Here is a 14,043-nt window from a genome sequence, read left to right as displayed (position 1 = left end):
CTTTTTGATTTTATAAAAAAATAAAAAAAAGGCAAGGGGAGGGGGGGGGGGTGTAATCTCGATCATAAAAATAATAATAATATTGAATAAACTATGTAATAATAATTTAGTATATAGTGGCGACTGAGGCTAGTTTCCTCAAGGGACAGTTGTCACAAGGCTTATCTCAGTAACGGTATCTCTGTAAGATTTTCTGCAGCTCAATCAGTAGTGCATGGTGCTAGCAGCCCCAAGGTCATGGGTTTGATTCCCAGGTAAAGCAAGACTGATAAAATGTATGCCATGGATGCTATGCAAGTCACTTTGGATAAATGTGTCTGCCAAATACAAAATGTAAATAAAAGGTAATCAGTCTTCTAATCATCAGAATTCTATCCTCCAAATTAAAATAAAAGCATGGAAAATGTATCATACTTTTATAATAGCCACAAGGTAAGCTACATTTGTGAAGGTAAATTTAACCCAAAAATTTGCCCTGTGTTCTCAGGTCAAGCATATTTTTTTGTAAATATCAGGTTGGGGCAAGTTGTCACATTTGTGTTTGGGCAAGTAACGTGTTTTATGTTTCAAAATATTTCATGTCATTTATTACAATTTCGGTAGGCTATAATAATGGTTTGATATTGTTGTATATCGACTTTTAAAATGTTTTTTCTTGTGTCATGAATTGTTAAAAGCTGAAAACACTTAAGTCTTTAATTAATTTTAAATATACAAATGCTGTAAATAATGGCTTTTTTAACCTCAGATAATGTTATATATTTCAAGCAAAGACATTCCTCTTAAATCTATGTCAAGTTGTTATAGTGAGAACTTACTCCATATAGGATTATCAATTACTAGTTTGATCATGTGGAAATACATTTTTGAATTTCCAGTTATATTCCAATTGTAGATTGGAATATTAAATCAGTTAATATTTATTATGTTAACTGATTTCTTCTCCATTTTGTTTCCCTTTTCCAGAGGCAAGCCAAGTACTCCGAGAACAAACTGAAATGCACTAAAGCCCGCAACGACTATTTATTGAACCTGACAGCCACCAACGCCGTTGTGGCGAAATATTACATCCACGATGTTTCGGATATGATTGATGTGAGTATGCACAATGAGGCATGCGTTTGTTTGTGTGTATCAGCTGGGATTTAAACAGTTGAACTGATGAGGGCTCGGCTCCATCTGTTTCTCTTTGCATTGTGGGTGAAGTGTCTCCTTGTTAATATGGCTTGCCTGATTTCTTTTCTCTAAATGTTTGCTTTGCATTTGCTAGAATCTCATTTTTAGTGAATTGGATATGTGTTCTGATTTTATTCCCCTCTCCCTCTGGTATTTGTGTTTTTTTATTGAATTATTAATCACCATTACTGTAACCTTCTAATCTGTTTTGCAGCTTCATTCGGCTTCACAAAAGAAGATTAAAACTGTTATTCTACCAAACCAGAGTGATTTTTGTCAGATCTATAACAGATCTATAATGGAATTACTAGCTTAATTGCACATAAACCCTTTTAATGCATTTAATTGAACAAATATGGTTGTATATACAGTAACAGGCTGTCGGTCACACTGGTATCATCCTATCAAAAAATCTGCTGAGACTGATGTGAAGTATACTGAAATATTTCCCTGGCTGGCTCGTCTCTGCTGTCTCTGTCGTGTTAGCATTTGTACACACACTGTAGATAAACGGAACCTCTGTGATTTTTGCTGAGAGATGCAAAGAGCGTCACATTGCTGTCCATCAGTACGCCCTGATATCCTGAAGCAATTTAAGAAAACATAAAACCACACACACACACACTGGAACTTCCTGATAACAGCAAAAAAGCAAAGAGGAAACATAAGCTATTATAGATAACTTTTAAGCCAAGGTTTATTGCTCTATGCAAACTACTGCAGTCACATATTGGTTGCAAATATTTGTAGTAACCGTTTTGTTAGGAAAACTTAGCAGACAATAAACCTTTAGGCTTTTTCTATACTGTTATTATACTGTTCTATACTGTTTATTTTATATAGAAACAGATGTAAATCCCTAAGACAGTTAGGTTAAAGTTGGAAGAACTCTGTAAAGGGCTCTCAGTTAGGTTGTTGACATAGGTTTACCTATAAACCACTAATTGGTAGAAACCACCAAGCCAAAACTCACTAAAAACTCCCACACCCACCATTGGGTATATAGAAATTCATGTGGTACTTGTGGCCTGCCGTGGTGAAGATGCCAAGTTACCTTGTACCAGAAATTACAGTTTGCTAGCTGTTCCAAAAAATTAGAAGTGCCACAACCCATGGTACTGGTGCTTTAAAGAAACCAGGAGGGCTTTACATTTACTCTGTATAAAGGGATAGTTCACCCCAAATTAGTTCTGTTATGATTTATCATCACTTACCCTGCCATCATTTTGTTTCTTTGGTGAACACAGAGAATATATTTTAGGTCATTGGGTCCAAAACTACATTAAACCCCACTGACTTTCATTGGACCAAAAAAAAGTCTCCTTTTGTGTACAACAGAAGTAAGAAATTGTATGTATTTATTTGTTTGTTAATTGCTTACATTTGTTTGGTTCTGTGTTTTTGTTTGGTATGGTTTTGTTTAGTTTTTTTGCTTTTGAACATCCCTTTTTTGTCATTTCCAAATCTACAACCCAATCAGTGAAAAATAATTCTCTAAGATAGACACAGAAAAATACATCTCCAGACATACAAAGGTAAACCTTTTACATTTAAGAGTGCATGGTCAGAAGTAGGGCGGGTCTGTCATGTTTTTGTTTTTTTTTGTTTTCAGAGAGACTGACAGTGAACCGAAGGTAAACAGGTTTATTAAAAAAATTCGGTCATGGCAACCCTTGCTAACCCCAATACACAGTAGAAGTTAAGCAATGGTTTTCTGTTTTAGATTGAAATATGTTTGTCTTAGGGCAAATACTGGTTTCAGTATTACTGACGAACACAGTAAATCATTTCAAATAGTATGGATTTACTTCTAATGATCTACGATTAATAGAAAATGCAGAGAATGTGAACCAGTGCTGTTATTGGGCCAAGAATGTGTAAATACAGAATCTAAACTTGGTGATATTACTGTGCTACATTTTCACCAACGTACACCTCCTCTCCTGTGGCTTTGTAATGCTAAATAGATTGTGCCACAGGCAATGACTGTCTAGTGTTTGCACTCAAACCCTTTAAAGCATAATATATGGATTTACAGTCCAATAGAGCGATAACTGCCTAATCACAATGACTCATAGAGGTTTAAAGTTTCCCTAAAGCTAATTTAAACTTGCTCCACATTGCTAAAAGAGGTTAGTCGTACATTTGTTGCAAGTTTAAACTAATTAGCTAGGATATCCCACTGTGCCTGTTCTTCTAATTATAGATACTGACGGTCTCGATTCTCTGTAGGAGAAAATTCACTCATTTAGATCATGTCATTTTAATGACACTACGATCCATGGAGATACAGGAGATGCTACCTGACTTGCAGTTCGTCCTGTTAGAGTGAAATGTGAAATCTCATGACTGCTAAAAATAGGCATCACCATGGAAACATTTTGGCAAATAAAATTTCATTTATACTGTCTTTGCTGGAAGAAAGATTGGATTGTTGTTCATCTAAATGTCATTCAGGCTTGCTGTGAAATATTTTATCTCTCATCCTTCATTTTTCTTCTTTCCACAGTGCTGTGACCTCGGATATCATGCTAGCTTGGCGCGCACATTAAGGACGTATCTGTCTGCTGAGTATAACCTGGAGACCTCTCGCCATGAGGGTCTGGACATCATTGAAAATGCTGTGGACAACCTGGACCCTCGCAGTGACAAGCACAAAATCATGGACATGTACAATCAGGTCTTTTGCCCGCCCATGCGCTTTGAGTTTCTGCCGCACATGGGAGATGAGGTATCAAGCCTTCAACTTACCTAATAATATCTTATTAATGGAACAGTTCACTCAAAAATGAAATCCTGTTATTATTTACTCAACCTCAAGTCCCTCCAAACTGTATGACTTTCTCATGTGGAACACAAAAGTTTCAATATAATGAAATATAATCCAAAAATACCGTAAAAGTTCAATTGAAGTGGTCTATATCACTTATATTGCAAGTTATACATTAGCTTTGTGTAAAAAAACTAAATTTACGTAATTATTGGGTTTGGAAAGACATGAGGGGAAGCAATGACAGAATATAAATTTTTCACTGAACTGTCCTTTCAAGAATAATAATATACTAAATGTTTATTGAAAATCTAAGAGATGTCAAGATATAAAAAAAAAAACCATGACCAGCGTTGGGGGTAACGCATTACAAGTAACGTGAGTTATGTAATCAGATTACTTTTTTCCCAAGTAACTAGTAAAGTAACGCATTACTTTGACATTTACAAGAAAATATCTGAGTTACTTTTTCATATAAATAACGCAAGTTACTTTGTATTCCCATTTATTCAGTGGCATCTCTTTTGTTCCCTGTGTTAAGAAGAAAATGGGAGTGAGGTGCAGAGGCACTTCCTTCACCCTTTTGGTGTGAAAGGGCCTTTACAGTAGTGATCGACCGATATTGATATTTTATAACCGATATGATACCAATTATTTGCATGTTTATGTGCCCGATAACCGATATGCAGAACCGATATTTATTTACTGTTATAAAGTAAATAAATGACTGAGTGAAGTAAGTGCATGCTTCACTTTGGTTTTTTCTCCTTTCAGTCATCTTAAAAAAAAGTGTTGAAAATTAGCAGTCTTTCATGTTAAATTTAATCTTCATATTACAACAATAAAAAAACATTTTATTTAAAGCATCAGCAGCAACACTAGTATTAACAATAAGCAAAATAAATGTAGAAGGTCTAATGTTTTCAAATGGAGAAAATAAATAAAGAAAATCAGTCATATCAACTTCATTTTAAACTACAGTTTTAGTAGGTTTATAAGCTGTTTAATAGCTACAGAGTCAAGAATATTTATATATATATATATACAGTATGAAAGCGGCTTCACGAGACTAATGATGAGCATAGACAACAGACAGAATTAAATTGAGCGCTTTTATTTCCAACATGCGCTGTATTATTTAACTCATGCAAAGTAACGTCTTTATTGGGAGAGGACTTGACGGATTATTTTACGTGACTCCCACTTCATGAGACGATGAGCATAGGCTATAGACAACAGAGCAAATTAAATTCAGCACTTTTATTTCCAACATGCGCCCATTCATGGCTGCATATTATTTAATTCACGCAAAGTTACGTCTTTATTGGGACAGGATTTGATAGATTATCTTACGTGACTCCGTGAGTTCATCTCTATTTCTTCAAGCCAAGCTGCATAAACTGCATTTATGTAATCTAATTTGTGCATTAATGGCTGTTATGTTAAATAAAGTTTACTAACTACAGTAAATCAAGTACCTGTGCACACCGTTGTTGTTGCCTTGTTTCCCCTCAAACGCTCTGCAATGTTGCTCTTGCACGCAATTCTCAAAACATCCACAAGATGGCGGCGTTTATCGGTGAATCCGATATTACAAAACCGATATCCAATTATTGTAAAATGCTTAAATATCGGGAAAATATTGGTAAATCGATATATCGGTCAATCTCTACTTTACAGTTGCCAAGAATATAACTTTGGGGTTTTTTGTTATTAAAAATAAATAAGCAAATCCAGCTCAGGTTACAAAAAGTAACAAAAGTAACGTAATGCATTAGTTTCCATAAACATATGGAAAGGAACTAAGTAATGCAATTAGTTACTTTTTATGGAGTAACACAATATGGTATTTACTTTTAAAAGTAACTTTCCCCAACACCGATTATGACAGAGATAAATTTGTTTTGTTTTTGTGCATCTCAGGTGTGCCAGGTGAGCGCTCAGCAGCCCGTCCAGACTGAACTTCTGATGCGTTACCACCAGCTGCAGTCCCGCTTGGCCACGCTCAAGATTGAGAATGAGGAGGTAAGAATGATCACAGTTATTACATGCAACATTTTATCATGGACATTATCATGGTATCCACCTCTCAGTAATAATTATTTAGTCTCAGCCTCAGACGCCACATCCAAAGACCTTTGATTCATATTGCATACTAAAACAATCGCTAGCTTCAATCTGATTGACTGGTTTTATCCTATTTCCAAAAAGTCAGAGTGTACAGGTCTTTATCAGTGTGCTGAGAAACAAAGTTACGGTAAGGTAACTTTACCGATATGGCACCAGGCAGCCACACTGAACAAAAAAAAATCCTTTTGGGCTGATGTCACCAAGCCTTCCTATATTTTTCAGTCCATCTGGTTCAAGCAACTGACATCATATTATAGAAGTAAAATAGGTTGTGAACTCTGTTTCCTGTTGACTTTAACATCAGATCTGTATGCTATACAGATCCCGCTGTTGCAACCACATGTTTTGCAAACTGTTCCGTTTTATTACACCTGCTCAGTGTAAAGATTCCTCAGCTTCTTTAGTGTGAGTCATCACTCTGCAGAGAGCCCAACTGCCTCTCTCACATGAGTCTTTAGCACTCAAAGAGCCCTTGGCTTTACTCACATATTTTTTTGAACCATTTTTAAAGCACTCCAGAGAATATACTTGAGCCTAGCACTCAAACTCGTTGCAATCTTTCCTGGGAACTGAGAGTGTATTTTTAGCATTCTCATCTGTTAATGGTGCGTTTCTTTTGGAATGGAACGGTTATCTCCATGTTTGGTCTTCGGTGGGGGTAATTCTTTGTATTGGGAGAGCCAAACACAACCACATTACCAACCAACTAAGTGTATGCAGGTGCTAATGGACTTTGTAATAGCTCCTGTCTGTGTGTATTGATCATTTCATCTTGCCCTTATCACTTTGTGTCTCATAACCAGCTAGTAACTGATGATTTTATGTCATATAGGAAATGCGCCACATTAATCTGTGAGGGCCTGGGGCCAATTTACACACCATTCACTACAGCATTCAGACGATCCTTGATTTCATACACTGGTGTGAGTGATCTTTGGTCTCCGAGTCAAATGTATAGAGGTTTAGGAATTTTCAGAGCTGCATACAGCACTACAGTATATATACAAATGTCACTTGTGGTTTGGCTGCATTGGTTGTCTTCAAAATAGGTTCAGATCTTTGCTTCATTGCTCAGTTTTGAGGTTTTAATAACTCTACCTGCATAAGCATTCAAGTAAGCAGCAACACATTTAAGACTGTGGGCATATATGAGTCATAGTGACACATAGATGCAAGTGCAGACAAAGTTAAAGCTCATTTTACACTCTTTTTTTCTTCCAGTGATGTTTTCTGAACTAGTGTACTACACAAATACTTTTATTTGAAAGTTTAATCCATTTTATTTTGAGTCTTTCAATATTCTTAAGCTCGTATTGTGGGTTTGAATATATCACAGAGGCATGTACCTGTTATTGCAAACAATAAGCACTTTTTTTTGACTACAGTGTGCACTGAAAATTGTATTTTGAAAGTATTATAAAAGTGCCCACAATATATTCCAGGGTTTAACAATAAATATTTTTTGATTATGTCGGGCAAGTATTTATTATTTTCCTTTCCCTGCTAACATTATATGACAACAATATGAGACATATCAATTTTGCCAAAATTTTTGTGTGTGTGTGTTAGAAAATAGATATGTTTTATATTATAACAATATTTTGTATATATACAACAGAAATATGTAATATAATTATGAAAGCCAGTTTTCACCTCAGGAAACAAATAGCGAGTTGCATCTCACAATCTGGCTTTATATCTCACAATGTGACTTCCTTTCTTATTCTAAATAAGAAATTCAGAAAGTCATAATTCACTTTAAATTTTTTAGATGTCCATGTATTACTCCATGACTGCTACAAATTCATGAATACACTTATGCTGGATGGCATTTGGTGTGAATCATTACTGATTTGGGTGTAATTTTAAACATACTAACTGATGCTTTAAGTAATTCTCACAATTTCTACAAATCCCCATATCCATTTAAGTTGCGTTACTGTCAGATGTCCAGAAATATACACTACTATTGAAAAGTTTTGGGTCGGTAAGACTTGTTTTTTAAAGAAGTATTTTATGCTCACCATCAAAAACAGTAAAAACGGTAATACTGTGAAATAATATTACAATTTAAAATAACTGTTTTATATTTTCATATATTTTAAAATGTAATTCAATTATGTAATGAAAAAGCTGGATTTTTAGCAGCCATTACTCCAGTCTTCAGTGTCACATGATCATTCCAAAATCATTCTAATATGCTGATTTGGTGCTCAAGTAGCATTTCTTTTTAGTATCTATGTTGACAACTGCTATGCTGTTTAAAATGGTTGTGGAAACCAAGATACTTCTTTTCAGAATTCTTAAAAAAAAATAGACATTTCAAAAGAACATTCATTCTTTACTGTCACTTTTGATCAATTTAATGTATCCTTGCTGAATAAAAGTATGAATTTCTTTAATTTCTTTAAATCTTACTGACCCCAAACTTTGAACGGTAGTGTAAATCTTACATAACTTATATTCCCTAAGTTGATACTCATCTCTCTTTCACCTTACTGAGTCCCTGCTATGTTTAATTAGGTGCGCAAGACCCTGGATGCCACCATGCAGACCTTACAAGACATGCTGACAGTGGAGGACTTTGATGTATCAGATGCCTTCCAGCACAGCCGATCCACGGAGTCCATCAAATCCGTGACTTCCGAGAGTTACATGAGCAAGTTAAACATTGCTAAGAGACGAGCCAATCAACAGGAGACAGAAGTCTTCTACTTCACTGTGAGTTGTCTTATTTTCTCAGGCCATAAGCACTGGGACCACAATTATGGACAGTTTTATATGACATATGGTGATATATGCAATTAATTGTGAGTAATCGGCATGTGTGTTTAATTCAGTTTTTATTTGATTGACACTCATTATTGGTTATTTTAGACATAATATGGCAAACCCTGATACCTTCCATTTATAATACTTTTTTTAAGATAAAGATGAAGTCCGGGTCTTCAGGATCTCTGGACTATCAGTAGATCTTTTAATACATGGTTCTCATCAGAATTGTCTTTGCAAAGACTGATATGAAAGTCTACTCGGCCTGTACTATCTATCTGTCTGTCCAAACTCAGTAATCACACGTGGATTCATAAAGCATTCGTGACAAGGCCCATGCCTCACCAATGAGACGGAAATTAAATCCTCCTATTGGAACAGATTGAATTTGCGGACGTCTAAAGTACAACGAAATCTGTTTTTTGTTGCCCTGTTTTAGTCACATCCTATTAAAACCATTAGCTCACTGACGCCTTCATCTGTGTCGCAGAAATTCAAGGAGTACCTGAATGGCAGTAACCTCATCATTAAGCTGCAGGCCAAGCATGACCTGCTGAAACAGACTCTGGGGGAAGGTGAGTTGTCTGTTTATTAAATAAGTTTCTCTCCGCTCTCTGGAAATGCTCAGCGTCAGCTAAGCCGCTGGTATCTAATTCCAACTTTGGTCACTGTTGGATATAAAATTGAAAGTTGTAATTTCATAGTGAACTCAAAAAGTTTGCATAATGAATGTATCTAAACTAACTGGACAAGATACAGAAGTGAGGACCAAAAGGTTAAGACCATTAGTGAACATTCTTCTGTTTTGTGTCTGCTTGTGTAATTTAAAGCTGGCAGAACTACCATGAACACAAGTTTGTGTAGAGCTGATGGTGAACTTCATTTGTACCAATGTTTTAATATGGTCAAGTGACTTATTTAAGATATAAAAATATACTATTTTCTTTATTTTATGTCATTCTTCCATGACAGTCTGGAATTTTTATATATATATATTATGTAATATAATGTATATATTTTATTATATATATATATATATATATATATATATATATATATATATATATAAAATATGTAATATAATGTATATACAGTATGTTTCATATATTTTATTATATATAATCATTTTAATTTATTTAAATTAAGAAAAACATCCCAGATTTTCACTGTCATCTATTGTTGAGAAAAAAGCTTTAAACTACCCTTAAGGAATATAGAAGGTCATTTTCAGCCTAATGTTTACAGTATGTTCCACATCTATATTACACAGTGGATTACCATAGACAATATTTTTGGCCTATCCCTCAGTCTGTTAATACAAATGGGGATTAAACATTTAATATATGACCATAACACAATCTTTTACATGTTTTAACATAATGCAAGTATGATTGCTTACTAACCCTTCTGTGCAAAGTTATCCAATCTTTCAACTGATATCACAACTAGCTAAAACATAAACCCAGTTACTTTTGCATTATATGACACAGCTAATATTGTGAAAAAAAGTCCCACACTTTAGATTTTGTAGAATTACTAGATAATGCCAAAGACTTTCTTCAGACAAATAATAATGTTGTAGTCAAGGACTTTTTGAAGCAAATGCCTAAAGAAAGTTGTTATCTAATAAAGACTGGCAAGTTATGAAACTGTTTTGGGGTATAAAGAATTAATATAAGTGATTTAAAAAATATATAAATAAATATATGCCATTCTACGTGTATTAGTGTGAACATGCTGCTTACTCCTTGTTTTTACCAACTGAGGGACACAGATGCAGTCCATAGACATAGTTGAAAATTACCTTCAATATTTCTTTAAGTATAAGTCCTTTTGTTGTCAGATGATTATAAAGACCCTGCTTTCATGGCCGCATCTCCCATAAGGCCTTTTGTCACTTTAGTTATGAGCAGTTTACGCCCAATCAATCAGCTAGTGGCACCAGTGGGGGTATTTCGGCAGCTGCCTGTGCAGCAGCTCATAATCTAATGACGGCACACTGTGGGATGTCCCAGCTGTGTCCAGCCATCCACGTATATGATCGCTGACCAGTCCCCTCACCAGACTGTGCTCAATTACACTTCACCTCATCGGCTGAGTAAAACCAGACACTCGAGTCTAGCCAAGGTGTGTGCGTTAGTGCATATACATGAGTTTGTCACGTATGGTTGCTGCCGGTACCGCCCATGTTTTTACATTTTTCACCTAATTGATCCTCGATCCATTAAGCCAATTAGCTCGGCACATCTAATTCTCTTCATTAATGTTATCAGCGGTTGCCACGGTGCCAGACACCTGGCTTAAATGCTGACGCTTATTTAAATGAGTGATGTAGAAGAATAAACTGTCTTGATTTGCAAATGTTCTTTGTGTAAACCAGATCTTCCCAAACCACTATCCAGAAACGTGATTGGAAAGGATTTGAGACTTTTTTCCAACTCCTCAGCTGGCACGACAAAAGCCTTTCAGTTTTTAGAGGGCATAGCAAAGGCACATGGGAACAACTCCATTTGATATGCAGATTTAGTGAAATGAAATGATTTGAGGGCCCACTTCACATCCCTAAAGTACCCATGTAGAAACATTAGTGGTTCCACCTCATTACATGGTGATTCAGAATTGGAAAAACTTGGTCTGCTTTATGGGCAGGTGCTCTAGAGATGTGTAATTTGGGGACTTATTTGTAATTTTTTCCCCACTTTTTCAATTACGTTATCTTTTTTTTATTGGATTAATTTTATACGCTTTTAAAAAATGTGTGTACTTAAAGCTGCAGTCCATAACTTCTTTGTGTTAAAAATTTACGCAATTTATATAATAAGCGAGTACACCATGAATCCATTTTCCAAACCGTGTTTTTGGCTTGTCCTGAATCACTACGGTACACCTATAATAAGTGTTTATATTCTGACTATTTAGACTGGTTCAGGTAGGGACCGCTGCGGAGTAGCCCAGTACCTGCGTGATTCGCCATAGACATAAACAGAGAGAAGTAGCTCTGGCTACAATGTTGTTCCGCAAGACGCACGCGGTTCTGTTTATTAACCGTTAGAGCGCCAGTTACGGACTGCAGCTTTAAAATCACTATTATCATTAATTTGTTGACATGAATGATTCTCAAATCATGCAGCTTGTAGGGCAGAGGTGTGCTTTTACTTTTTAAAGTAGTCAGATTTTACAAGTTAAAACTGGAAGAATAATCCTGTACCAACATTAAAGGAGAAATCTTAGCCTTGTCTTAGGACTATAATGTCATAGAGAAAGCCACCCAGAGCACCCTAGCAACTGCATAGCAACATGCTAAAACACCTTAGCAACGCCCTAGCATCAACACAACTACACTCTAACATTGTGGAGGTGACTTTTGCACAGGGAAGCACTGCTTACATTTTGTTTAGAAAACAAAAAAAAGTTACTTTAGTTTAATTATTTATTGTATTTGTAATTGAAAAAATTTGTAGTTGAAGCATTCTTGCGTTATATTGTTTCTTTTTGACCTTCCTGTGTTTTTTGGTTTGTGGACATGTATATTTTTTCATTGTTTGTATCATGGAGATACTAGGGAACCCTTTTAAATGCACTGGACATTGGGACAGAGAACCTAGTGAGCCGTCACAGACATCGCTCAGTGTCACCAGTGTGAAATGAATCCCTTGATGCACACCCACTCTTACTCACCCTCATACCCACAAATACAAACACACACACTCACTCATTTAGCCCCCTTTAGTTCCCTTCTGTGGCCGTCTGACACCCCGCAGGGCCCTTTCCGAGGTTTCTACGGTGACCAGTGCTCCTCTTTGTCTTAAGCGCTGTGTGGCTGCTCACCCATTCATCTCGTCTTCAATAGTGCTGGCCACTCTCACGATAGCCCTCAGTATGCTCTGACCGAGCTTGAGAACCCAGTGCATGAGATCATGCTAATAATGACATTTCTGACTCCTCCCTCTTTCCTCTCTCTTTTTTAGGAGAAAGAGCCGAATGTGGAACTACAAGGTAAGAGAGTTGTGCTGATGATGAGATTCCCATTTTCAAAAACAAAATAAAGGTTCTTAATTGGCATCTGTGGTTCCGTGAAGAACCTTTACCATCCATGGAAACTTTCCATTGCACAAATGCAATTTGTAGTGGAAAAAGGTTCCTTAGAGTATTAATATGTTCTTCACACTTGGAAACAAAAGGTTATTTAAAGAACTGTTCACTGTAAGGTTCTTTGGGGAACTCAAAATGTTTCTTCTATGATATACTCTTAAAAAAAGATTCTTTATTGACATCTATGGTTCTTTGAAGAACCTTTAACATCAATGGAACGTTTGCATTGCACAAAAGGTTCTTTATAGTGGAAAACAATTCTTTAGATTATTAAAATGTTCTTCATACTAAGAAAAAAATGGTTCTTTTCAGAACTGTTCACTGAAAGGTTTTTTTGGGGAACCCAGAATGGTTCTTCTATGGCATCATTGTAAAAACCCCTTTTGGAAACATCATTGTTAAAGGGGTCATCAGATGCTACATGCACTTTTACAAGTTGTTTGAACTGAAATGTGTGTTGGCAGTGTGTGTACACAACCACCCTAAAATTATAAAAAAACACCCAGTGTTTTTTTTTTAAATCTTCTAAAATCTTTACTCTTTTCTCAAATCGAGCCGATCGCAGATGCCTGTCTGTGTGACGTCACAAAAACAGGCCCCTCCCATGATAGTCTAAATGACAATGGCGTTTCAACACAGACTGGACTGGTGTCTTACCTTAGACCCGCCCTGAGTGAGCTATCATCAGTCCGCCATTGTTTTACCGCTGGAGCAGATGTAGACAAGAATGACTCCTAAGCGATTGAGGTGTTTTGTTGGATGTAATAATGAACATATCAGTCGTCATTTACTCCCGACATCTGAGCCGCTGAAGACGCAGTGGATTATGTTTGTTTTTGAAGGGAATGCGCCCCCGATCTACCTAAATACGTCTAGGTTCACGCGAATCATTCGTGATCCAGCTTCACCTACAGAAGAAGTGAGTTTAAGGTTTTTTAATGAATCTTTGCAAATCGCCTTTCCTAATAATGTGCTGATTAGCAAGTTTCACGATGAATTAAACAGTCTAAAGTAAATTAAAGTAAAAGTAAACAGTCCCTCAGAGAGCAGCTCGGAAGAGAGGAAAATGCTACAAAACGGCTTGCTCTGAAAAGAGCTGTTTT

General features: G+C 36.1%; 1 protein-coding gene across 1 annotated transcript in view; it reads left to right on the top strand.

Moving 5' to 3' along the window:
* The window catches only part of LOC107567070 (SLIT-ROBO Rho GTPase-activating protein 3), a 93,568-nt gene that overhangs the window by 59,243 nt on the left and 20,282 nt on the right, over positions 1-14,043 (top strand). Inside the window, exons 6-11 of the mRNA XM_016252663.1 lie at positions 967-1,095; positions 3,686-3,907; positions 5,870-5,971; positions 8,600-8,797; positions 9,339-9,423; positions 12,817-12,844. Of these exons, the coding sequence (XP_016108149.1) occupies positions 967-1,095; positions 3,686-3,907; positions 5,870-5,971; positions 8,600-8,797; positions 9,339-9,423; positions 12,817-12,844 (764 nt within the window). The remainder of the gene's footprint in view (positions 1-966; positions 1,096-3,685; positions 3,908-5,869; positions 5,972-8,599; positions 8,798-9,338; positions 9,424-12,816; positions 12,845-14,043) is intronic.

Source organism: Sinocyclocheilus grahami, unplaced genomic scaffold, assembly GCF_001515645.1.
Source record: "Sinocyclocheilus grahami isolate Dianchi unplaced genomic scaffold, SAMN03320097.WGS_v1.1 scaffold1127.1, whole genome shotgun sequence".
NCBI lineage: Eukaryota > Metazoa > Chordata > Actinopteri > Cypriniformes > Cyprinidae > Sinocyclocheilus > Sinocyclocheilus grahami.
The sequence above is the reverse complement of the archived record's forward strand: the minus strand, read 5'-3'. Positions and strand labels throughout refer to the sequence as shown.